Consider the following 26646-nt stretch of genomic DNA (forward strand, 5'->3'; position numbering starts at 1 on the left):
AGCAGTAATGTGGCACACACATATAGTTATTTTTGTGTTGCCAATATAACATAACACAGCAAAAGCCCAATGTGAAACTGCAGAGACTAAAGTGCACCATTTTTTTTAATACCTCATACATAGAAGACTACATTATTTATATAACTGACTGACTCAATTAACAGTTACTAATCACTCATTCTAACTTATTAATATTATAATGTAGTCTCATGTTCATAATGAGGTGAAAATACATATTTTGGAATTCGTTTTTAAATGTGCACTGACATTTTTTTTATTTTCTCTTTCTGTGTTAGTGCAGAAAGCAGAGAGGAAGACAACAGGACACCAAATATAAAACAAATACTATGCTCTGAAGCTCTCATTGTTTGGAACATGAGGGTGGTAACAGAACACATTTTCTGCTAACATGATTGGAAGAATGTGTCTGCAGAGATGCACGTCAAATGTGGGAAGGCTCTGAGTTTTTCTCATGGGGAAACTTACAGAGAGAAGGCAGTTCGGGTTGACTGGGCTCTGAAGACAGAAGTGCCTGGTGTCACTGAGCGCTGGCTTAAGAATTTCTCGCTGCGCATTCCAGGCACCCACGATTACAGGAGCAGTTCGCTGACTTGGCCTACCTTTCTGAGCCGAGCAAATCAAGGTTGTGTGGGAGAACTTCAAACAAATACTTCTGGTAAGCAGATAAGTTCAAGTGAGGTCACTGTGTACGGTCGTATGGATGACTGAATTAGAATGTCGTGTAGCCAGGATAGCAAAGGAAATCCCCTGCATTTTACTTAGTCATGTTTAGAATGTTAAAAAGTAACTCAGGTTTTTAAAAGGCTTGCCTGCTCTGTTTCTTTTTCTTGTATTACAGATGATGGTGTAATGTTCATATTAAGAACTGATAATTATGAATTGTATTTGAATATAATATAATCAGAATATAAAAACGAATTGTTTAGTGTCATTTTTGCATTTGGGACTCTATATGAAGACACAGGGGAGATTCATTCTCTTTGGTAATTCATTTGTCAATTTGCCCATGCAGATAGAATAACAACCAGAATAAGCAGTGATAAAATAGGTGTGTGTGTGTGTGTGTGTGTGTCCTCCTTGCATGTTGTTTGGAGGGAATTTAATATAACATATAGATTACTGGAGGTCTATGAGCCAGTAATGCCTACGGGCACATAGATCGCTGGTGTAGATAAGCCAATGATACCGGCCACAAACTGTAGGTGGCGCTCTATATAAAAGTGTTGGGTTTCATTGTATGCATCGGTCCAAGGCTCTCTATAAATCACTGGGAGGTATTCTAATAGAAAGGAAGGTTTTGTTTATGATGGGTCATAATGTAGGGAAGAAAACTATGCTCACCACTAAATACCGCAAACAACATACCACCACAAAATACTGCAAATAATATATTACAAGATTCCCCAATATAATGTAACAAGGTATGGTCACTAGAATCATATGAGGCCAAACCCAATCTAAATGCGATGATAATTTACCACCAAACTACCGCTCATATTTTGCTGGTAAGAAAATATCACCAACCCCGAAATGTACACAAAATATACTACAGAAACCGCAAAGGAGATGCAGAGAAAGCCAAATCATAGCCAAGAAGAAACCTGCATTGTGTTTCAAGGACGCCAGTGACCCTCCCAAGTGAATGGCAGAGTTGGAGAGGCGGGGCCAAGCCTGTGGTATTAACCTTGATTCATGAATCAAAGCCGCAGAGACAAGAAAGGAATGCACACAACCGGTGAGTTAGTGAAAGACATGAAAGGCAGGTTTGTGTCAAGTAAAGATTCAAGCTGCAACAGTGTATCTCACAGGTGAAGGTTGGCACGTGATATGGTATGGTAATGTTTATTTATATAGTGCCTATACACAAGCAAGTGTTTCAAAGTGCTCAAGGATGGAAGGAACATGGGGAAAAACAACAGTCGCTCAGAGCCCTTGAATTTCTGAGACATGCCAACAAGTCGCGAAAGAAAGCTAACCAGTGATGAACGTTTAAGTGGCTGATAACTGTGAATAAGTGATATGGAGTAGTGGAGTGGTCTGACGAAAGGAAGTAGCCCACTCAAAAGTCTCAGCAAAATGTGAAATGTTTTGTTATAAGAGGCAAAGTGAACAAACTCTGAAATGCGTTGTTGTCAAGATTAACCCCGGCAAAAGGGGAAGTGAAAAGGTGAATGCTTGAAGAGAAAGATTTCTTTGAACATTTGTGCTTATAGTACTGAACTACCAAGACCAAGAGACACTGCAGCAAATGACATAATAGTGTGAGCTGAAGAGAATGTCGAAGTGTTTCTGCAGAGTTCTATGGTAAAAGCCTTGCACATTCGAAAGTCTTCAACTTCAGAAAAAGGTCAGAATACAACTGAGAGAAACCAGAAGTGTGATAAGTTAGGGGAAGGGAACCCTAACAAATGTGAATTAAGCTTGGGGAAGGAAACCATGTAAGTGCTGTGATTGCGAGGTCCGAGTCCGGCTAAAGGAGAGGGAGACCTATGTGAACGGTTAAAGCTTTGAGAGGTCCAAGCACGGTGGATGGAGACCTACGTCAACTTTTTGTTGAACTGTGAAGAACTTTTGGAACACTGGAATAAGTGACTTTAATGTGGCACCCCAGGCGGGCCTTGATCCACGTTTTGAACCTGAGTCAGAGTGTGTCATCCTGTCTATGGGGGCCACCTTTCACCATGCTGTCCAACTTGGGGAGGAGAGCTGATTAAGCCCCTTTAAGTCTTTATATTATAACAATGATTTCCCCTTGCATACATATTCCCCTTTACATACTTTTTGTTTGAGAGATAGGGCAGGCATTAGGTTTTGTTAGTATAGGCCATTTTGATTTGGCATAGACTGACTAGGACTGTGTTTTCGTTATTATTTGATGGTAGAGACTACTCCTGTCATTGCTATAGGGCAAAGTAGGAGTTTCTTCAAACCCCAAGAATTTAATAAAGGTTTTGAAACTTGTAACTCTTTTGTCAGTGTCATACTTGTGATACCATGCCTCCCTTACAATGCACACCACGGCCTGGCTGGCTACCCAGCCATGAACGGCTGGCCATTGTTGCAATTAACTGAACCTATTGAAGCAAACAAAGCATGATTTGTATCTATGTATCCTTCCCAAGAGGCCCTATGTCCCGGGGGCCTACTGGGGAAACTCCTTGTGTCCCGGTGGACCAGTCCAGGCATGAGTACACACAACTTTGCAAACACTGTTTCCCGAGTATCTTCAGGATGTTTCACAACAGTTATGGGCAATCGGCTCCAATAATGCTGGGCTTATCACTTCATGTGAACCGGTAGTCATACCCTTTAAAGGATAGGTCCCATTTCCTAAAGTCAAACAGTACCCCCCTTACACCACAGGCAATACAGGGGAGGAACCCATAATTGATGACCTGTTGACCGAAGGTGTCCTTGTGTATACTATTTTTCCCTGTAACTCGCCGACCTTTCCCGTGTAAAGTGGGGTAGCACTAGAGGTGAAATGGAGACTAGTGCAGGACTTAAGGGAAATTAATGAAATTGTGGTCCCCATGGGCTCTGTGGCAATTCCCTCGGACACCACTGTTTACAGTGTAGTTGAGTTATGCTCCACATTTTTCTCAGTGCTGGGGGAACCTGAAACAACTTTATTTATTTATTTATTTATTTATTTTTGTATTTACAGCAGCATGCCAAGCCCTCAGCCATCAGGGCGCTAGTTGCAGTAAGTGCATAGTGGAATACTTAATAATACAAGATCACATGTACAAATTACAAGAAGTGGTTCTTCGAAGCATAATCTGGCAAAACCAAGCCTCATGGTACAGAGGTTATTTATTTTTACATTTCTTTATTGGCATTTATCATTTTTACATTTGCTTGACATAAAATATGTCCATAGTTAGAGGATAATAAGCATTTTGTAATAAGACATTAACATTTAACAATTCAACTTTAACTGTCTCCAAGTGCTCCTTCCATCATGGCAGGGCAGTCTGTCGGTTCAGAGGGGGTTAGGCAAGCCGGGGAGAGAGGGGAGAGGTGACTTGAGCTTGTAAGGACCCAGTGAAGTTGTGGCCAGTTGCTCTCGGGGTTCTGTGATGTTGGTTGTGAATCCGTTTCCATAGGTTTGTTCTTGTTCATGGGGGCTTGTCATCCGAGGGGTGAAACGAGGATCCTGTGAGTTCTTTCCAGGCCGTTGGGGTCATGCTCGAGGCGTCCGTGGACCTGGCAACACTGTCTTCCCATGCCTTTGTTTCAGCTTGTACCCAACGTTCCAATTCTCTGTGCCATACCTTTTGTTGGGGTCCTGCGGGTTTTTTTCCAGGACATTGCAATTGTCCTTTTTGCCGGTATGCACATGATGTCCATTAATTTGGCCAGGTGTTTAAGTTTGGCTGGCCTGTGGTACGTTCCCAGAAGGCATTCGTCCGGGGTCCACTTGTACCTAGTCAACCCTGTTTTTTCGCTTGTCAGCGGTACGGTGGTCCATAGGGACTGTGTTTTGGTGCACGACCAGAACATGTGGATCAGGTCCGCATTATTCTCTCCGCACCAGGTGCAGACAGAGTGTGGTGATTTATTGAATTTCACCAGCCTGGATGGGGTTAAATATGTTCGGTATAACAGGTTCAGTTGTATTTGTCTAAATCTGTGGTTTCTGGAGACTGCTTTAGGGTACGCTAGAGCCCTCTCCCGGCCCATGTCTGTTTCCCATCTTCTTTTCAAATCTACCTTTCGTGGGTTGGGGGTGTCACTCAAGTGGCCATAGATCTGGGACTCTGGTCTCCATCCCTCTCCCAGGCTGTACAATAGTGTGATCAGAGGGTTTTATTCCGGTTCCTCCGGCCATGTTGTCCACTTGTTTCGTGCTGTAGTCCGTATCCTTTGATACCACAAAAATTGGCCCATGTGGATTACAGCTTCCTCCTGTAGTGTTTCAAATCCCTTAAAGGTACCATCGTCGTATAGGTCTCCCCACGTATATACCCCTTTTTCCTCCCAGCGTCTGAGGTGTTGCAGGTCCATGTCGGCTCTGCATAGGTCCGAGATCATTGGTTTGTCTGGGGAGTAGTGATGCTTTGAGTGGGCGAGTGCCTCTGCTCTGTGCCATACTTTTCGCCCTAGGGCAGCCAACAAGGGGGCATTTCGCATCAGGTGGCTGGGGGCCCAAATAAGTTCCTTCAGATGGATCGGGGAGACCAAGGGTTGTAGCAGGGGCGTCTCAGATGTGGTGTCGTCTACTAGCCACTTGGTCACAAAACTGAGTTGCGCTGCCAAATAATATTTCTCGAGGTTTGGGAGTTGAATTCCCCCCTGGCTATGTGGTAGGACCAAGGTGGTAAGTGCTATCTTGCGTCTTCCTTTCCCCCATAGGAAATCACGGAGTATCACTTCTAGCAGGCGAAAAAAGGAAGCATTGATGTAGTAATGTACATTTTGGAACCTGTACAGGAATCTAGAGAGGACAATCATTTTAATTATTGAGGCTCTGCCCATCATAGACAGGGGAAGTTTTGCCCAGAAGTTCATGGATTTTCTTAAGACGGGGATTGCTGATTTCGTGTTGTGTTCGTGCATCAGTGCAGGGGTGTGCATTATGTGTATTCCCATGTATTTAAACAAGGTGACCTCCCACTGTATCCCCACAGAAGGAAGTTCTACAATATTCTTGCTCTTGAGGCCAGCTAGAGGGAAGAGGCAGGACTTCGCCCTGCTAAATTGTATGCCTGAGACCTTCGCAAAGTTGTCCAAGACGTCTAGCATTGTGGGCACGTTATTGTGTGGGTCCGTAACATATAGCAGCACATCGTCTGCATAAAGTGAGATGATGTGATCCACTCCCCCCAGGCATATCCCAGCATTGAAGAATTGTTTCCGAAAATAGATGGCAATAGGTTCCAGTCCTAGTACATAAAGCATGGGGGATAGTGGACATCCCTGCCTAGAGCCCCTGTATATGTCCCAGACCTCAGATACATACTTTCCGGTTTTTACCCTAGCCCTGGGTTTTGTATAAAGTATCTTGATCCACCTAATGAACCCCGGGCCAAAGCCGAAACCTTCTAAAACCACTACGAGCCATTCCCAATATATAGAATCGAACGCCTTAATGGCATCAAGGGATAGCAGTGGACATGCCTCTGTGCTAGCCTCAGTTTGGTTTATAACCTGTTGTAATCTAATCTGCGTAAGTTCATGGTCGTGTTCCGGCTCGGTATGAAGCTGCACTGATCCTTGTGCACGATCTCCCCTATGATTCTAGCCAACCTCTTCGCTAATATCGTTGTCAGTATTTTCACATCCTAATTGAGCATGGCTATTGGGCGGTAAGAGCCGCATTTGTCGACAGGTTTGTTAGGTTTAATGATCGGGATCAAAAGGGTCTCTCTCATGCTGTCGGGCAATATCCCTCTCTCATATGCTTCTTGAAAAAACTCATGTAATAAAGGTGTTAGGGAGGTCTCGTACGCTTTATAAAACTCAGCGGGTAGCCCATCGGTCCCAGGGGTCTTGCAGTTGGCCAGCAATTTAATCGCCTCTGTTATATCTTCGGTCGTGATGTCTGCATCTAGGGCCTCAGTCTGTTCAGGGGTTAGTCTGGGGAGTCCTATCTCCTCCAAAGTATCTGTGATTTGGTCTCGGGGAACTGGTCCTTGTGGGAGTATAGGTGTTCATAAAAGCGCTTGAAGGTGTCGTTTATGCCTTGTTGTGTTTGGAATTCATTGACCTCTGCATCCTGTATCTTGGTGATTCTGTGCCTGGGGTGTTCTTTCTTGCACAGCCAGGCCAGCATTCTACTCGGCCTGTCGGCTTCTGTGTGTGCTCTGTTAGTCTTGGTGGTGTAGTCAAATTTAGCTAGTCTATCCCATGCCGATGTGCATTTAACTCTAAGGGCTTTGAGGGCGTCCTCTCTCTGGTGAGTGTTCACCGGGGTGGCCTCAAATTGCTCAATCTCTTGCTCCCACTGGTCTAGTTCGCCTCGCAGCTGTTTTCTAATACCTCCTGCTTTTGTTATAGTTTCCCCCCTTATCACTACTTTTAGGGCGTCCCACATCGTGCTCAGGTTGTCGACACTTCCGGTATTTACCTCTATAAAGTTATCTATAAAGTCGTGCAGCTCCTCCCTGAATGCCAGGTCACCCAGGGCATCAATCGGCATTCTCCACACAGGGATAGGGGGTCTAGGGCCAGCGTGGTTCCCTTCTACTAGAAGTGGCGAGTGGTCTGAGATGGTTCTCCCTAGGTGTTGTGCACTATCTATTTGTGACAGGTGTTCTTTGCTAATGAAAATGTAATCTAACCTCGTATGAAGGTCAAGTGGGGAGGAGAAGTACGAGTATCCCCGAGTGTTGGGGTGCTGCTCCCTCCATGTGTCAGCAAGATCTAGTCCGTCTATTAATATGGATAGGGCTACCGTGACTGCTGAGGGACCTTTCGGGTGGGGCTGGGACCTATCAAGGTTGGGATCTCGTACACAGTTGAGGTCCCCTGCCCAAAAAAAGATGCTGTGCCTGTATGGAGCGATTTTGGGATACATTAAGTTCAGATGTGGCGGAATATTAGTGTTGGGAAGATAGGAGTTCACTATACATACCTCTTCCTGTTCTAGTCGGCCCCACAGTATCGCAAACCTGCCTTCCGGATCTATCTCAGACTTAATAAATGGAATTGGAGTTGGGGGTGAATCCAGGTGTATACTCCTCTGGCATATTTGGAGTAGGTGGTTCCAATTCCTTGTCCTCCCCAATGCTTGCCTAATTTGGCCAGAGAGTCCGCTGTGCAATGTGTCTCCTGCAACAGTGCTATTTGCACTCCCTTTCTGTTCAAGTAGGACTTGATTCTGTTCCGGCGTAGGTAAGTTCCCAAGCCCCTCACGTTCCAAGTCATTATTTTTATTCTAGTTGCCATGGTGGGTTAATAGGATTTCCGCTGCTTCAGTCCAGCAACCGTCAACCTCTGCCGTTCGCTCACCCTTTTTTGGCTTCTTCCCTCTGTGCCCATCCTCCCCGGCACCACCTGTTACACCTGTTGGAGACTTTTTAACTTGAGCAACTCCCATTGTGTGAATGGGGAAAACAAACAAAAAACAACTCGAACTGCCCCTAGCAGTTGCTTTCAACTTGCAGCGCTCAGGGGGTCCCGAGCCTTCCAGGCCACTACTGGCCTTCCGGATCAGGTAGTATGTAGGTGGATTGCCTGCACAAATTCCGGTGGGGTGGGTCGCCTTTCTTTTATTTCCGTGGTCCTCCGAGCTCCAGTCCGATCTGGCTTACATCACAGTAGGACTCAATTGTAGTATAATTGTCTGCTGTCTGTATTCGTGTGGGGGAATCGCTTTGCTCTCCTTGCCATGGCGGGTGCGTAGTCAGCCCAAGTCTGATCGTGGTGGTTCCTCCTTGCCATCAGCCAGGTTATTATGTTCGAGCCACATGTTTGCTGCGGCTGGGGTCTCCAGAAATATCGTTCTTCCTTTGTACAGAATTTTGAGGCACGACGGGTAGAGCAACATGTATTTTAGGTTGAGCTTTCGTAATTGTGCTTTTATTGGGATGAAGGAGTTCCTTGCTCGTTGCACTGTGGGGGTATAATCTGGGTACATGACTATTGTCGAGTCGTTCCTCTTGATCTCTCCACCTTCTCTGGAGTACTGCAATATAGTTTCCCGGTCACGAAAGTTTAGAATTTTGGCAATGATTGAGCGCGGGTGTGAGCCGGGTGGGGGGCATTTCTGGAGAGATCTGTGGGCTCTTTCAACAGAGAACCCCTGGGTGAGGTTTCCTGGACCAATTTCCTGTTGTAGCAATGTTTCAATAAATTCTGTCGGGTCTGGGCCTTCCAAGTCCTCTGGAACCCCAAGTATACGAATGTTATTTCGGCGGGCTCGACCCTCGGCATCCTCGGAGCGCGCCTCCAACCTTGCCACTTTTTGTTCCAGGTCCTGGACTTTTATCCTTAGATCTTGGGTACTCTCCATGTCGTCTTGCAGGGTGGTTTCTATCGCCGTGACCCTTTCAGTTAGGTTTCGGGCATTCTGACGCATGAGCTGTATGTCCAATTTCACCTCCTCTATCTTCCCTTCGACTGATTTGCGGAGGGCCGCTATTGCCTGCAGGACTTGCGTGTGTTTGAGGTCCTCTTCTTGTTGAGGCGGGTCTTCCAAGGTCTCCCGGTCTTGTTGTGATTGTCTTTGGGGTCTGACTGTCCATTGTAACCAATTTCGGTTTATTTTTGGGGGAGACATCCCCGGTGTCCGGTCTTACAGTCTCTTATGCCGGGTCCGGTTCCACAAGCTATGCAGGCCTTCCCTGCAGCTCCTGGTTTGCGTTATGGTTTCTTTGGGCGGAGGGTAGCGGGTCCGTGGGTCGAGTTGGCTGCCCCCGCTTGTTGGTTGGCCGTGTGGGGTGGGGTCCGTCGTGCACCCACACCCGTGCCCCAAATCTGGGTGGTGGGGGGTCCCCGGTTCTTTTCCGCCTCACTTACTGTGTTATATGCTGGCTCACTGCGCCCACTGTTTCTACGATCTTCCCATCAGCTCCGCTCAACTGCACCACAAGTGCGTCTTTCCGGCCCTCTTTCCCCGGAGTGCCTTCGGCGCCGGTATCGCTGGGCTTGAATTTCAGTCCCTGTGGTTTCTCCGCTGCTGGGGAACGAGTGGCCCGCCCCGTCGGCTTCGGTGTGGGAGAGAGTCCTTTGTTGGCATGCTCTGCAAGGTAATTTAGGCCTCCGTAGCTTTGTTCTTATTCCGCGGTGGGCGCCGCCATCTTGTGGGTCCCAGGGGCTCAGCGTCCAGCTTTGCGTTTTTCAGCCTTCCCTGCCCCGGTTCGCCCCAGGAACAGGGTCGAGTGTCGGTAATCGGTTCCCCTTCGATGTTGTTTGGTTTTTTAGGTTTGCAGACCAGTTATAGTGATATTAGCTCGATTTGCAAGGATCTCAGAACGTGCTGGCCACGCCCCCTACGGTACGGAGGCTATATCAGGTATACAGATACATGAAATGCAAAGTTAGGGTTAATGCACAAACTGGCAAAGCCACTCCTCATGTTACAGGGAGCTACATCAGGTATACAGTCGAAAATTAGGGTAAATGTACAAACTGGCAAAGCCACTCCTCATGTTACAAGGAGTCACATCAGGTATACAGAGTCAAAATTAGGGAAATGTACAAACTGGAAAAGCCACTCCTCAAGTTATGGGGGCTAAATCAGGTATACAGTCAGAAATTATGGTAAATGTACAAACTTGCACAGCCACTCCTCATGTGACAGGGGACTACATCAGGTATACAGTCAATAAATAGGGTAAATATACAAACTGGCAGAGCCACTCTTTGTGGACCGGGGGGCTGCATCCGTGGTGTAAAACCATCCTGAGAGCAAATTAGGTAAAGGGACAAGGGGAGGTGCAGTGATGGTTGGGATATATAGGCCCTCATTAGGACCCAGGCGTTAAGGGGTTTACGGCGCCGTAAACGGCGCCGACCCTTAACGCCTGATTCCAAGGTCCCTTTGCGGGATGGTGGTTTTAACGCCTGCTTTTTGCAGGCGTTAAAACCCATGCCGCAAAAGGACCTTGGTGCTAATTACGCCACCGTAATTTACGGTGGCGTAACTAGCGCCTTTCCCCATTCCCATTATGCCCTATGGGGCAAAAATGGGAATGGGGAAGGGTAAAATGGGAAATGGGGATTTACCGCCCCACTCACCTTGGAATGGGGCGGTAAATCCGCCATCCACCATGGTGTAAGCGTAGTTTACACCATGGTGGTAAGGGTACGACCCAGGCGGTAACTTACCGCCTGAGTCATAATGAGGCCCATAGACAGTTATCTCTCACCTCATGTAGAAAGCAACAAATTGGTAAAACCAGCCGCAGAAATTGGCATAGCTAGATCCGATATTCAACTACCAAGTTCAGAATACATATTTTTTCCAAAATGTGTTGACAAATATATTGACCGATTGCAGCAGATTTTTGGGTCTTTTGGTTAGAATTAGGAGCAATTTGAAATACAGTTGCATTGATAGTCCAAAGCGTATGTGTTCACATGGTGTATTTGGCAGTGAGGTACAGAGACAAGATTGCTGCAAGAGCAGGCGAAGTGTAGGACTGGACTGGAAAGATCCAAGTACAACGGTGAAGTCAATAAGTTAAGAAGATGATTTTGGCACAAATGAAGCTGGTTCACCTGAGTAGACGTATACGGGTGAGTGGAACAATGTGAGGTGCCCCTGCTGTATCGTTGTGCTGAAAGGGGGCCCTGCCAGAGCCGGACAGGGCCAGACAGGAGGAACTTAGAGGCCTTAAACGCAGGCCTTTAAGAGGGTCATTAGGCCAATCGTTAGACCCCGGAGGTGGGTCGATGGTGGGGCTGGAGGCTGCAATGCAGGACAGGGCCAAATTGAGCCACCATGCTTAAGAGGCACTTGTGATATTAAAGTATAGCCTAACGGCAGAATGGAACACTGCATGGCACTCCCAGTGCCTCGTAAATGTTGCAATGTCGACAGGGCCTTCTCCTTCCAGGTAGTGGGGGAGGGAATATCAAAATTGCCAAATGATCTGGACTAGGCTCCCATGGATTCATAAATTCCCCAACCATCTTTTCCAGAATATTGCATGCCGATACGGCATCTCTTTGTTTTCCAGGAGACGACCTACAACTTTGCTCCCCTCATCAACCTGCAGCACAAACAGAATTTCATAGGGCCATAAGGTGGCCCCATGCAAAATTCTGTTGTGTCAACCTGAAGTGAAATACTTAGAGCACTTCTTAACACCTGTCACCGGGCCTTAGATCCTTCCTGAGTAAATGTAATAATGACCATGCAATGGATTGTAGATTTCACCATTCTGGAGAAGAATATGCATGCTGCATGTAAGGGGGCACTCCTAATGAGATTGTCTGAACAAGGCAAGATTTTGATCAAATGAAAACTGCACATTGTACGACCCGACGTTGGGCCTGCCATCTTGTGGGAAACCTTTTCTTCTTTATTGCCTTGAGCGATCAGGGGCAGAGTCTGCGGTCCTTAGGCAAGTCACGCCCATTGCATATTTTTCTACACCTCTGCATAGAGTGGCTCATGGTTTTTCAGCATGTTTGAGAGCAGTTTCAGTGACATTGTTGATGACAAAGAAAGTGACTGCAACTGATTTAGGATCACCTTCGACGGTTAGGGTCCCACATGCTGTGCATTCCGTTTCCCTGCTGTTACAACGTAAGACTCAACACAGCATCGCTTGCTGCACTACGAGGAAGCACTCTTTAATGGTCCTTGCATCACATTGCGGCGTGTGGGCCCTCTTGAGGTTGGCGCACTGTTACCAGCACTAGTGCTGGCTGATGCAGATTTACATGATTGTGTTACTGTGGTTTCCCGAGGATCCATTAGAGGGTATTAATATTAAAGGGGTGTGAAGATGGCCGCTGTGTGGTCTGATCCCTGTCTCTCTGACCATTGTTCCAGTTACTCTTGGCTATATACATGGACAGAGAGACAGGGATCCGACCACTAACCGGCCATCCTCATACACCCCTGCTCAGGCCCCGCTGACAGTCTCAGAACACTCACCTGCAAACACTGACAACAACATTCTCCTGAGCTGCTAATCACCTCAGACACCAGCGCTCTAACAGCATATATAGGTGGCCAGCAGGACAAGCCAAGACTACATTAACACGTCATAACATGGACTTGTATCACAATTTCTGTGACATACAAAAAGGATGGCTTCGATGGCAGGCATTGAGACGTTTCCAAGTGGCTTTTTGCAGGTTATGTCGGTCTGACATCAGAAGAAGGCTGACATGAAGATAGCATTACAATAATATGATGCGGATGTAATGCTGGCATCTATTATTTTAGCGCAGGAGGCACCTCTGTTCTCAGCGTCCACTTCACGAAGCCAGCTCTATTTCCTGCACGGGTTACCATTCTCTGCTTTTCATCTGGCAGGCATACCTGGACCCTGCGCTCCATTGAGAGCATCCGCCGCTGCTCGGAGCGAGCTGGCTCTGCATTGGTGGCAGCCGGTGAACGGTGCAGATCAGCACTGGACAGCTCCCTGCCCAGCCCCGCCCTCCCGGTCTCCATCTCTCTGCTCCTCCCACTCTCCATCACTGCTCCAGGCTGCGCTGCGGCTGCATTCTCACATGTGGGAAGGAGACCCTGCCCTGTCGCCTCCGCCGGTGCAGCTGCAAGTGGTGGGGAGATTAGCACGTCTACCTGTCTCTCCCCTTCCTGCCTGGTCCCTTGCTTCTTGCCTCACTACTTCCCTTCTACCTTGCTCTCTCCCTCTTTCCCTGCAACCCCGCCCCCTCATTGCCTCCCTGCTTTTCCACGTATCTCTGGGGGCGGCTCTTCTCTGCTGTGCATAGTAGTGCTCACTGTCCTCTGTCGGGCTCCCACCGCAGGGGCTCTGACCCAGTTGCGGGCTCTGCTGCCGCAGTCAGTGTCTCCTCTCCCTACTCTACTCCCTCCACCGGATGCCTGCCTCCCACGTTCGCGCCTCTTTCCCTTTTCATACCTGCCTTGACCTCTCTCGCCGCTCCCCCTGCTTCCCTTTTCTGAATACCTCGGCGCCCCCGCTCTTCCCCGTCCGCTTGCCCACCTCCCCACCCCCACCCCAGCACTGCCCCCGGGAGTGAGCGCTTACTTATTCCCCGTTGGTTCTCGGCACAGGGAGGTCTGACCCGTACGCAGCCTGCCACTCACGCCGCCGCCAACCATGCTGGGCAAGGACTACATGCTGGCCATCATCCTGGTCAACTATGACGGTAGGTGCCACCATCAGTGCGCCCCACGCGCCCCCGCCTCACACCCTGCCACCTGCCCGCCCATGTCACTAGCTCTCGCATTAACCTGTAGTTTGTGCTGAACATGAAGTTGCAAGTGTGGGGCGCAAGATCCCGGGGTGCAGGTCCAGGGTGCACAGCGGCTCTCTCTCTGTTGAAGTTGTAGCCCCTCTGACACTGACTTCCCAGACCGACGTGTAGCCCCCAGCCTCCCACTGAACTGCATTCGAGATGATACCTATGTTGTAGGCGAATCAGGGTGCAGCCAGCAGCAGAGTGCGTGCTGCCAAGGGCCGGGAGGGCCCCGAGACTGGATGCAGTGGCGTGTTTCAGCATCAGGGTGGGTGCACGATCGGTGGGCAGGTTCAGAGCGCTGCCAAGATCCACGGGTGAGGAAGGGGCAGAGTTCATTCATCATCAGGGTGCACGAGGAGTGTAAACGAATAGGATTTGCCTATTATCAGAGGTGGTGAGGATAGGCTGTTCCCGTATGAGAGCTAAGCCTGGTTTCGTTTGCACTTGCTGTATTGGGCTCTATTCATTTTCAGTTGGGTTGGTAACAGAGTTTGAAGTAAAAGTAAATCGAAATAATCAAATATAATGCACATGTGGTCTCCCGTCACTAAAATGACCTGGAACTAATAGGAGCTGACTGTCTGTCCTTTATTTTTTACCGTTCCACTACTTTTTACAGCCATTTGTGCAGTTGCAGAGCGTTTTTTTGCTGCTAAAACATGCCTCTCCGCTGTGCATTAGAGGCTTTTCAGAGCTAATCTCGTTGCTCGGTCGCCTGCTGAGCAGTAAACCGTGTATACGACCTTCCTGGGTGCTGCTTTCTAGCACCTGTGTGGGTCTCCAGGGCACTGCAGGGGGCTTGACCGGCTTAAAAGTACACATTTTGTGAAGTGTGCTCTAATTAGGCGACCGTGGTGTTCTTTTTTTGAAGCATGATGGAACATTGATAACCAAAATAAATAGGTTTATTGTGTTTATATATGTATATCTTTGGTATTAATTGCAGCCCTTGCCATGTGTTGCTGTCTCAACGTTGTGCACCCATTACCAGCATCGTCATCTACAGGTCCCGGAGCCTGTGCTGAGGAAAAGGGGTAGAATTGGCAAAGCTTTGTGCTGCATTACAACGACTGCTGTTTTTTTGGGAGCATATACAAGTGAAAGCCGCTAGCTTCCTTTCTATTTGAGCATAAACTCATGTCTGTGACGGATTGCAATACGTGAATGCACACCCTGAGCTTTTGTTGATGTTTAATACACATTGATGCCGATAATTCTGTCTCCGAAAGGGGATCTGGGAAACGTACATCGCTTTGAGAATGCCCATGCTGCATAGTGTAGTACAAGCATGTATTTCTGCTGGGACTTTTCCATGGACACCGTCAACAGCCACCTTGTAATTTGGCAACATACCAGTTACAGAGTAGCATGTGTTGTCCTGCAAACAGAGGGCCTGGTGACAGTTTGATTAATACATACACATAAGCCATATCTGGTTTGATATGATGGCCTGTGGGGATATGGTTGTACTGGCCAACACCCCTTTGATGTCTTTGATTGCCAGCCTGATTTCTAGTGACATATTCTACTGAGGGGGCATTTCTGTGTATCAGCTGTCTGGGTCAGAGTTACACCCAAAGCTAACCAATAGGAACCTATCTTTGTTCTGTCACGGATGGCTTGATTTCACTGTGGGGAGGTTAGGTGAGAACCAGCGCTCCAAAGACAGCCCTGCCAGCACAATGTGGAGATCACACCAAGGCAGTAATTACTGGGGTCTCTTTGATGCAAGGCACAGAGGAGAGAGGGAAGAGTTAGAGCAGGCCTGGAGAGATGCTGTAGTCCAGAGATGGATCCCACCATATTGGATTCTCTTAGGCCACGTAAAACACTTCCTGCGTTTCCATCAATTCTTTTAAACAAATCACTCTCTGACTGACAGATGGCACAAGAATCACTCCAAACTGTCAGAGGTGGTTTAAGGGTTTTTCATTAAGTTTTCAATGGGCCCTAGGCCGTCCCTCTCTATCGTCTTGATGTGACCCTCCTCCCTAACTCAGGCGTCCATCACTCCAGGTTAGTTCTACAGAACAGTAACCCCTACTGTCTAAAAGCTTGCTGGTTCTGAAGATGATAATCTAAATACTGGCTAAAGAACTCATGAGAATTTCTAAATGTTCCTACGCTATCCAGTACTTAGTGCGTGAAAGGGAATTGGGATAGTTCCTTGGAATTACACTGTTGTATTCAAACTTTCTCTAACGTGCCCACTCTAAACTTACTCCCGTCTACTCCCACTACTTCACCTTTCCCTCTTACTCCACCAATCCTCTATCCCTTCAATGTTTCACACCTCCTAGCCCTGACCTCTAACCTCAGATTTTAACACTCCTTCCACAACACCCCTACTGCCAGACAAAACCACTACTTCTCCATCCAAACTACTACTACTCTCTACCAAACCACTACTCCTCCCGCCAAACCACTACTTCTCCCACCAAACCACTACTCCTCGCTCCAAACCAGTACCCCTTCCACTAAACCCCTACTCCTCCCCCAAACCACTCCTCCGCCCTCAAAACCACTACTCCTCCCTCAAAACCACTACTCACACACTTTCCTGCCATCTTTACTGCATGCATGCCTTTTCCCTGGAAACCGATTTTAGCTGTGCATATTTTACATCCTGCACCCTAATTTCTCTGCATTTGTGCCTTTTCCCTGGAAACCGATTTTAGCTGTGCGTGTTTTACATCCCACACCCTAATCTCTCTGCATTTGTCCCTTTTCCATGGAAACCGATTTTAGCTGTGCATATTTTACATCCTGCACCCTCATTTCTCTGCATTTGTGCCTTTTCCATCCTGCACTCATATTTGCATTTCTTTTTGTTCTCCATTGTTACTACCAGGCCACCTGTGAGATTAGACCAGAACTGTGCAGTGCAGCCACCCTTCTCCTTTCGAACTCCCTCCGCCACCCTAATGGCACTCACATCTCTCCTATCTTCTCTAATTGCTACTCTATCTCCTACCTACCCCCTCTCTCACTATGACAGGAATCAAAAAAGACATTATCCATTTAAACCCTGGCATTCCCATTTCAGGCACCTATGTCAGTGCAAACTCCAAAGAGGTCTTCACAGATATCCTTTTCTCGGTCCCGTCTCCAGATATATGGACTCCTCATCTCATCTCTACTCGCTCCATTTCCCTTCCTCTCCCATTACCGGTGGGACCAAGTGGGAAGTCTTCTTGGCGGGTTTCTCATCCTCACGTTGCATTGATAATGTCTACCACACAGGCATTATCCTGGTTCAGGGTCCTGAACCCAACCTCCTTCTCTTCGACTGGATCATCCTTTCCCTTTTTAACTTCCTTCCTTCTGCTGTCTCTCCCCCCACCACTCTCACTGTCCCTTCCCCTCTTATCGGAGTACCATGGCCTTGTACTCCTCCTCAGAAAACTTTCAAAGGCAGAAACTTCTTCCACCTGGCGACTTTTAACACCCGCTCAGCCAACAAACACTCTGCTGACATCTGCCTCCTTCTTGAAGACACTGACCTCGACATTCTCGCTCTCACAGAGACTTGGTTCAATGCCAGCTCAGTCACTGCTTTTGACTCCCTCTTCCCTGATAGCTTCAAGATAATTTCCAAGCCTCAACCACACCGTGCTGGCGGTGGGGTTGCCTTAATCTATCCTGAGTGGCTTCCTTCTTCTATCGTACCCACCCAACTATAGTCTTCCATTGAGAGCCTGGTTTGCAAGTTGGTCATCTCTCCCACCTCCACTCTGACCACTGCTACCATTTACCGGCCTCCAGGTGCTATCACCCTTTCTGAATGGGCTGATTTCTGCTCCTCCCTACTTTCAATCACCTCCAACCTCCTCCTCTTGGGTGACTTCAACATCCAGTTGGACTCCCCTGTTTCAGCATCCACACCTTTCATTGACCTCTGCGCCTCTCTTTCCCTCTCCATTCTCCCCTCCGGTCCAAACCACTCAGCTGGACACAACCTGGATGCCATCATCCACTCAGACCTCTCTCTCGCTCCCCCTCTGCTCACCCCTCTCTCTTGGTCAGACCATTCCCTCCTCTCTTCCCACCTGGGTTCTTTCGGCCCTCCTACCGCACCCTCAAAAGCTCTGCCAACCTCGTTCTCGAACATCTGCCCAATGAAACTAGTGTCAGCTGCTACCTTTGCTTCTACTTTCATCCCCACCTACCCCCACCACAGACTCTACCACCAACTCTGCTCTCAGCTAGCTTCACTCAGCCATTACCAATAATCTTGACATCCTTGCCCCAGTCATGAGGATCCACCTGAAACCTGCCTCTAAGCGTAACACCTGGTATGACTCCGAACTTGCGGCCCTGAAATAAAAGTGCAGAGCAGCAGAACGGAAGTGGCAAACCTCAGGTTCACCCTCTGACAAACTGGCCTGCCGGCCTGCTCCAAAGGCAGTACATACTCTCCATCCGTGCCAAGAAAAGGGCCCACATTCAGGCAAGGGTATCTGAGGCATCCAATAACACTGCTGAACTTTTAAAAATCTGCAGGGAGTTAGCCAACCCTTCCACAGTCTCCTTCTTCCCAGGCCCTCTGCAACACACTGGCCAATCACATTGTCACCAAAACTCAGGACATCCTAATACCGTTGTTATTCACCCGCCAAACCCAATCGCACACCCTTGCCTCCCTTGGCCACTCACACTTCTTCTTCTGCCTTCTTCTCCTTAACCTCTGTCACACCTGAAGAAGTTACCAGAGGTGTCCGCTCTATGAAGGCTTCTTCCAAACAGGTTGCACCCTGCCCGTCCAGAAGCCTCAAGGACAACATTGGCTCTCTTACCCCTGCACTCACTGATTTCTACAACCACTATTTTGCTGCTGGTTCTTACCTCTCCTCCCTCACGCACTTCCTTGTGCGCCCGCTCCTGAAAAAACTTCAGCAGACAATATCCGTCCATCCAACTACAACCCTATTTCAATCACCCCCTTCCTGGGGAACCTGCTGGAGAACTCGCTGGAGAACTCGCATATTGAACTTGTCGGTGGTCTCCATGATCATCAATCTGGATTTCGAGCATCCAGAGACACAGAAACTGCTCTTCTGAACACCTGTGAAGAACTACGCACATCCCTGGACTCCAACTCCCCAGCTGTCCTCATCCTACTTGGTCTCCCCTCTGCCTTTGACACTGTCAACCATTCCATCTTCATACAAAGGCTCCACGATACACTTGGTATCTCCTAACGGGCACTGTGGCTGACCTCTTTCCTAACTGACCACTCTTCCCAAGTCATCTTGGGCACCTTCTCTTTCCTACTTCCTTCTCTCCCTGTGGTGTCCCACAGGGATCTATCCTCTGCCCCCGCCTCTTTAACCTCTACCTTGCTCAGCTGGCACGCCTTATCTTCTCCTTGTCCCCCAACTTCCAGTGTTATGCAGACGTCACTCAACTCTTTTTCAGACTTCCTGCTGACTCACTCGCACCTTCCTTCATCCCTGACTGCCTATCTGCCATCCAGGCCTGGTGCACTTCCAACGATCTCTGCCTCAATGCCAGTAAAACGGAGATCCTTCCGATTTGGACCCTTGCTCCCTCCTTCTTCCCTTCTTTCTGACCTCCCACCTTGGGCTCTCCTTCTTCTGAAGCCAGAATCTTTGGAGTCATCTTTGACTCCTTTCTCTCCTTCCTCCCTCACACTCAGGACATTGCTAAGAAGTCCCCCTTTCAACTCTTCCTTCTCAAAGGAATTCTCAATTTTCCCAGAAGACCGGGCCATTTTGACACAATGGGCACCCATGGGGGCCTTACTGCAGCTACGAACGCAGCCTCTGGTAAAAACACACAATGGTAGTAAAAAGTAAACCACTGCCACCAGCCATTAATTGTAGAAAGGGTAACATAAAATGTTTACATGGGAAACTAGTCAAAGGGGATACTAAGTAACACCTCCAGGACCCTATGGTAAGATAGTGGGCCTCATTATAAGCTTTCTGGTCCGGTAACAACGTTACTGGTAAACTTGCCGGTACCGTTGTTACCGGACCGGTAAACTACGAGTGCTGCTCGTGGGTGCCTTCCCGCCCGCCAGGTCTGACCAGGCGGTGTACCGGCACCCACGAGCAGAGCATGTCGGATGCACCGGCACCATTCTGAATGGTGCCGGTGCATCCAACCTCCCCATTCCCATTGAGCTCTATGGGGAGCTTTTTTTTCCAGCGCCCGCGAATGGGCAATTACCAGGTCTGGTGGGCCGTAATGACCCGGTAATTGCCCATTTGTGGGTGCTGGAAAAAAATGATGCCTGCGGCAGGCATATTTATCGGTACGGCTACCACCAGGATCATAATGACCCCCAGTGTGTGCTGGCTCTAGAAAGTCAATTTCACTTCACTGCTCTTGGAAACAGTAGTTTCCACAAGAGAAGGTATTTAAACCTTTGGGAAATCCAAGAGACTTCCCTGTGCCACTGCACTGAAGGCGCTGTGTGTCACAATGCAAAGATGATGCCTATGGAGTTTGTCAGATGCCAAAGTCAAAAGAAACACAGAGTATAAATCACAGAAAAAAATACATGAGAGAGTAGGAAAAAGTTTAGAAATTAAATGTCCTAAAGTCCAGCAAAAGATGCGGGGGCCTCTTAGCACATTTTGGAGAATTCTCCCTAACAAACAGCCTCCTCCTCAACATACCTTCTTCCACTCTGTGACCCCTTCAGTTAATCCAGAATAGAGCAGCGAGACTTATCCTTGGCCTTAAGCCCAGCGACTGCATCTCTCCTGCCCTAAAAAGTCTCCACTGGCTCCTGGTTACTGCATGGATCAAATTCAGATCCCTCTGTGTCATCCACAAGGCTGTCTGGGGCCGGGACCACACTATCTGAAACTCTATCTTACAAAATACTCTCCTCCTAGACCTCTACATTCCTCTGGCACCAACTCCTTGTCTGTAAAGCTTTTCGCTAAACAGACAGCAGGAGGTAATTCGCTTTCCTTGGCTGGATCCCTCCTTTGGAACAGCCTCCCCCTCCCTCTAGGTCTTAAATTCTGAAAGCACCTCAAAACCTTTCTCTTTTCCTCCTCCTTTCCTTCTTCCCTCCTCTGCTAATCTCACGGTTGCTGTGAGTGGTGTCTTGGACCCTTATGCATCCCAGGGGCCCCTGACCACTCACATCCAATCTCTCTTGCTTATGTCTACCCCTAGCACTTTCCTCGGCACACCCTCCCACACTGGAGATTCACACTTTTCCATCCAATGTGGCTGCTGGCCAAATAGCAATTACCATACCCTGCACTTCATCTGTGGCTCACCCTCGAAGACGGACACCCCAGCACCTACCCCACTGCCCTCTTCCTTGCTGTACTTGCACTTTCTGAATACTCACAAGGCATAATAGGTTTGGCCAACCCTTCCCCCACTGTATTTCTTATATATTTTAACTGTACTGCAATCCCATGTTCCCTCCATGCTGCCCTGTGGGCGCTTTGAAACTGAATTTATTTGCTGTATAAGCGCCGACCAAGCAAACAATAAACAAACAAACAATCTATGTTATACCAACGTATTTTTAACAGAAAATTTGAAAACATTGATTATTTTTCTCAAATGTTCACACATTTCCGTGAAATAAAATGTATGGGCAGACCGCCCGCAGCCCCCTCTCCCATCCTCCCACTTTAAATAATAACCCAACATATCCCCCCATCTAGTTTATTCGAGGCAATGTGTGTACATTTGATTAAAAAACCTCATTGTTTTCTACCTCGCAGTGTTTGTGTTCTATATGTTCATGCAATTCCCCTCACTTCACAATCACTCCTTACACTGTAGATTCTACAAACAATTGGGACACTTTCATGAACGCTCATACAGCAGTACCACTACTGCTCAACAATAAATACCTCACCTTTTTCACAATTTGTCTCCAAAATCCACCTCTCCTTCCTCCCACATGTTTGTCTGTTGGACCTCCACCACCACTGTCTCTGATCTCACCTAATAACCCACACCTCCTGCTTATTGTGAGCTCTTCCAGCAAGCATTTGACATTGGGGGCATGGTTGGGGTACATGATGGACTGCAGAAAACCATGCTGCCCCAAGCCGGGGGCAGGAATTGGGGCCTACTCAACTGAGCTTGCTTTTAGGAATAGGGAACGCTCTGGATTACTCCTTACTGCTCCAACCTCATGTGGAGAGGGGTTACCACCCCCTACTGGCTTTATCATACCAGGAAAATACTCTTTTCACAGCCACCAGGATCAGACCCTTACAAAAATGCTTGAAATTGACCAATCCACATTCGCACTGTGAAACCCCCCTTAAATTCAATCATCTTTGGACATCAGAAGAAGAACATTTCACCAATAACTTTACTGGGGTATAGTATGACAGTCATCTGCCATTGAAGTGAACATAAAGACTCCAAAGAGGGAGCAAGTGCCTCCCGTGGCCTGCCCCAGAGGATCATTTGGGGATATCTGCTGTTTGGACAAAGCCCTAAACACTGGTATCTAGGACTGTGCCCGCTGGAAGTGGCAGTCCCTGCCAGTGCTGTCTGGCACACTTCCTAGCTAGAAAGGGCAGTAAAAGGATGCACTTTATCGTTTTAGAACCTGGACAGAACCTCAACTGGGTCTCACAGCAACCGAGGGATAAAGGAGCAGCTCTGGGCTCTTGTTCCTGCCTTAAACTGCTTGTGAGCTATGCTGACCCAGACAGCGCCCGCCTGATTGCAGTTTACTCATGTCAGTGCTGTTGCATGAGGTGGGAAAGGGCACATTTGACTGGTTTGAAGCACTGGAGTTACCATCCAAATCCAGGAGGTGTGAGACGAATGTTGGGGTGCAACCCTCATGAACCGTCTAATGATGGCTCAAACTGATGTGAACGATCACTTGTCTTCTGAGGAAAAGCCCTATATTCTAAAATGAAGACAGCCATCCTCAGGATGTTCTGGAAAACCCACAGAACAATACTTCTGGAACTTTAGAGATCTCACAAAATGGCAAACCAAACTTTTTGAGGAGTCAACACATTTTGCAAAGAAGTATCTGAATGGGTGGGTCAGCGGGTACAAAGTTGACACATTTGAAGGAATGTTTAATTTGGGTGCATGTGAACATGTCCTTATAATTGTTAGGCAGAGTTACACCAGCATTTATTGTACAAGACATATGCTAGGGAGCTTGGTAGGGCTGCTGATAGCTATGTGAGTATTCATATGCAGTAAAAAGCAAGGACTTTCACACTCTCCCATATGGCAATCCGTCAGACACAGCCCTGCTAAAAATGTTGAGCCTCACCTTTCTAAGTGTGTGAGTCATGTCGCGATCCAGGATTATGGAGCATGTCCATTATGGGATCTCTGTAGAGATCTGGCCCAGTGCCAAAGCCTACCATTGGCTGATAAACCGATCCTGAGCTCAGCTTTGCTGAGTCTGCTCTCCTTTCAGATTTACAGCTGCCTGTCTGGAATATAATTCCCTGCCCGTAGTCGGTGTACTCTAGAACTGGGGCACTGAACAAACCGTCTTTCCAGCGGTGAATACATGTTTGGCAGGCAGAGGTCTGCTGAAACTTTTGTGGTATATGTATAGCCACATACTGCACGTCTGGACCCCTTTCATATATGACTAATGGGGGTATTCCAACTGAGAGAATTTCCCTTTGCCCTTACAAGACCACCCATGTGTTCGCCTGAGCCTTCTTCTGGGTGTGAGTACTCACATACTTATTGGCCGACCTTCCAAGCACTTCAAGGCAAATGGCCTCAGCATATTTTCTCACCTTGAGGATGAGCCAGACCGTTAGAATGGTCTTCTTGCTGTGCTGGAGGGTGTGTGACAGATTGGCGCCTGTGAGGGTGTGAAAGCTCTGGCTTTTCTATGGGCACTCGTACTACCATACATATTGGTCTGTGATAGTCTTGTACACTAGATGCTGGAGTAATGGTGCCTCACAATATTTAAGGACATGCTCACATGCAACCAAATTAAACATTCCTTCAAATGTTTCAATTTTGTTTCCAGTGACCCACCTATTCAGATGCTTTAGGGACAACTATGCAAACTCCTCACAAGTTTGGCTCCCCCTTTATGTGAGCTCTCTAAAACTGCAGGGGTGTTGTTCTGGGGGTTTGCAGAACGTTTCGAAGATGCTGGCCTTCCTTTTGGCATAAATTGGCCTTTCCTCAGGTGCTAACTGAATGATTACATCAGTTCCAGCTGTTGGTAGACAGTGTTACAGATGGCACAACAAATGGTCCAGGCCTCACAGATGGTTCAAGTGTTTGTTGTTTATTTTTAATTGGGCCCTAATGCAGTCCCTCTTTCATTTTATAAAGCACCACCTCCCTAAACTAGGGGTCCCAGATTGCAGGATAGCAAATAGATATTATTGACCCTTACTTGTCTACATGCTACCTTAGTTTACCTTAGTCTTGTGGTGAGGACCTAAAACAGAATGCCTTCTCTTTCTAACATCCCTCAGGGACTTCCTAAAATGGTCGCTACTCTACCCATTTATTAGTGTGCTTAGGGAATTGTGCCGTACAGGCATTCTTACTATCACGCTCATGTTCTCCTTTTCCTGTCACCATCGGTAACCAATCGCCTCCTCATACTCTGTCCGCCTTTTCTCTCTTCCTTCTCTTCTCATTTCCCCCTAATGTCTCGTGCACTTCCTATGCCTCAAACCCAATGCCTCGCCTCAATATTACTATAATTTCTCTGATCTTACTACTCCCTTCTCCAAACTACTCCCTCCTCCACACTACTATTCTTTAATCCACACTATTAGTCCCTCCTCTACATTGCTACTCTCCTTTCCAAACTACTACTACTTCATCCTCCACACTATTACCCCCTCCTCCAAACTACTACTGTCACCTCTACACTACTGCTGCTACACCCTCCACACCACTACTCACACCTACCTTCTCATCACACCCTCACTCACACGCATGCTTCAATCACACCCTACAATTCAATACCTGATCACGCTCATTACTCTAGCTTATCCACTCACAATGTATTATCACTTGCACTCACTAACTAATACCTCATCTGACTTACAAATGACCTCCACTGTCCTCTCCAATGTCCTTTCTCTTGCTGTTCTCTTGGTCTGCCACCTGCACCTCTTCTGACCTCACCCAACAAACCACAACATCCTTCTTTCTGTTGCCCTCTCTATACTCCTCCCTTCTGTTCCTATTGGGTGCCTTGCCCTGACCAATGTGATCCTGCTTTTGCCTCTTGGATTGTGTTACAAACAGTAGTGCTGATAAATAGTTGGTTAAGCCACATCCCTTTTCTCTGTGCAGGTCTACCGCAACTAGGCACTGGCGGCCCTTTGTTTGCTGAGTCCTAGTTAATTTTGGGGAATCTCTGGAAGGTACCCCACCCATGTAGGCAAATCTCTGTTAGGGTTCTCATCCCCTTTTCCATTTCCCTGCTAGCATAGGGCTGGGTCCACGGCACTGGACAGCTGCCGCTGCTGCTTCAGGGCAGACAGCTGCTCTCTCCGCTGCTGCATACGCTTTCCATCTCAGCTCTCTCCTGTCAGATGTTGCTCTGGGTGGTGTTCTCCAATCATGCTGCAGCTTTTGAGGGGTTCATTGCTGCTCTGGTATGCCATGGCGTTTCTGCAAGAAGTAAAGTCTGAAGAGCATCTTGCGTATGGGGGTGAGACAATATTGTAATGCATAGAACATACTGGTACGACGGGTGGGGGCAGGAACTGGGACCTTCGCAACTGTTCCTGTCCGCCCGAGGGGAAGGACTGGCTCTGAATTTCTCCCTGGTAGGTCTCCCACCCCCAGCTGACAGGGGTTCTTATGCCCTCTTGCCAGGCCATGTTACTGGCTTTGTCACAAAGGCTTATTAGGGCTGCACCCCTCAATTCCTCTTTACATTCTGAAGTTGGAAGGCTAAATACGTGTGAATGCGTTATAAATGCCATATCATAAATCCAGTGTTTTTAACCAGTCGAAGATTTGCTTCCCCAACAACTTACTGTTTGGCTAAATCCTTGGTAATGTGGCACCTAGACCTTTTTTGGAGTGACACCACTGGAAGATCTAAGAAAGAAGGCATAGAGGCGGGCACTGCTTATATTAATGAATCTTTGTATCTTTTAGATACATTTTGTGTTGCGGTGCAAGCCGTCATCCAGTAAATGTGGCGTGCACTTCGTCACAGCAAAACAGTAAAGTCAAAAATTGCTCAGTGAAGCTCTCACTGAAAGTTCTTCTATCCCCTCAGAAGATTGTTTGTGTCCACAGATCCAGCTTGCGCAGCTCCAGCATGACCACATTTCGTCTTCTGTTCTGTTAAGGCTGCTAAATCCATCTGCTTCTTCTCAGCTCTGTTCCAGAGATACTACCCTGGTCCCTGATTTAGTCCTGGGATCTAAGCAAAGCTCGGCACTTTACTGAAACTTCGGACCTTTGATAAATCACACTACCCGCTCTCTAGGAAGAATGATGGGAACAACTGTCACTATCGCTGTCTATTTCCATAACTACACCCTGTGTGGAATGGATACCTCTTTGGGGGCTCCAGATCCCTACTGGCCACCTGGATCTCCTCAGCCACCCTAGTTTCCTGAAATGCTCATAGGCTTTTAACTAAACATTTTAGCATTTCAGGCTTATTAACCTTACTGCCATGGGGAGTCCTTCGGATTGACATAGCTCACGAAGGGTACTGCACTTTCGACCTCTCACTGACCTCATGTCCAGCTCCATTGTGCAAAATCTAAAATATTTCTGACAGTGTTTCTATTTTTGAAGGCACAGACTTTTATTTTGGAT

At 47.7% G+C, this 26646-nt stretch overlaps 1 protein-coding gene across 2 annotated transcripts in view; it reads left to right on the forward strand.

Moving 5' to 3' along the window:
* The first annotated feature begins 13102 nt into the window (after positions 1-13102).
* APBB3 (amyloid beta precursor protein binding family B member 3) overlaps positions 13103-26646 on the forward strand; it is a 645194-nt gene continuing 631650 nt past the window's right edge. The window contains exons 1-2 of one of the 2 annotated variants that reach the window (XM_069654241.1): positions 13114-13209; positions 13688-13782. In XM_069654241.1, coding sequence (XP_069510342.1) covers positions 13734-13782 — 49 coding nt within the window. In that variant the 5' untranslated portion in view covers positions 13114-13209; positions 13688-13733. Of the gene's footprint in view, positions 13783-26646 lie in introns of both variants that reach the window. The other variant, XM_069654242.1, reaches the window with a different exon arrangement.

This window comes from Ambystoma mexicanum, chromosome 3q, assembly GCF_040938575.1.
Source record: "Ambystoma mexicanum isolate Mex_15411 chromosome 3q, UKY_AmexF1_1, whole genome shotgun sequence".
Lineage (NCBI taxonomy): Eukaryota > Metazoa > Chordata > Amphibia > Caudata > Ambystomatidae > Ambystoma > Ambystoma mexicanum.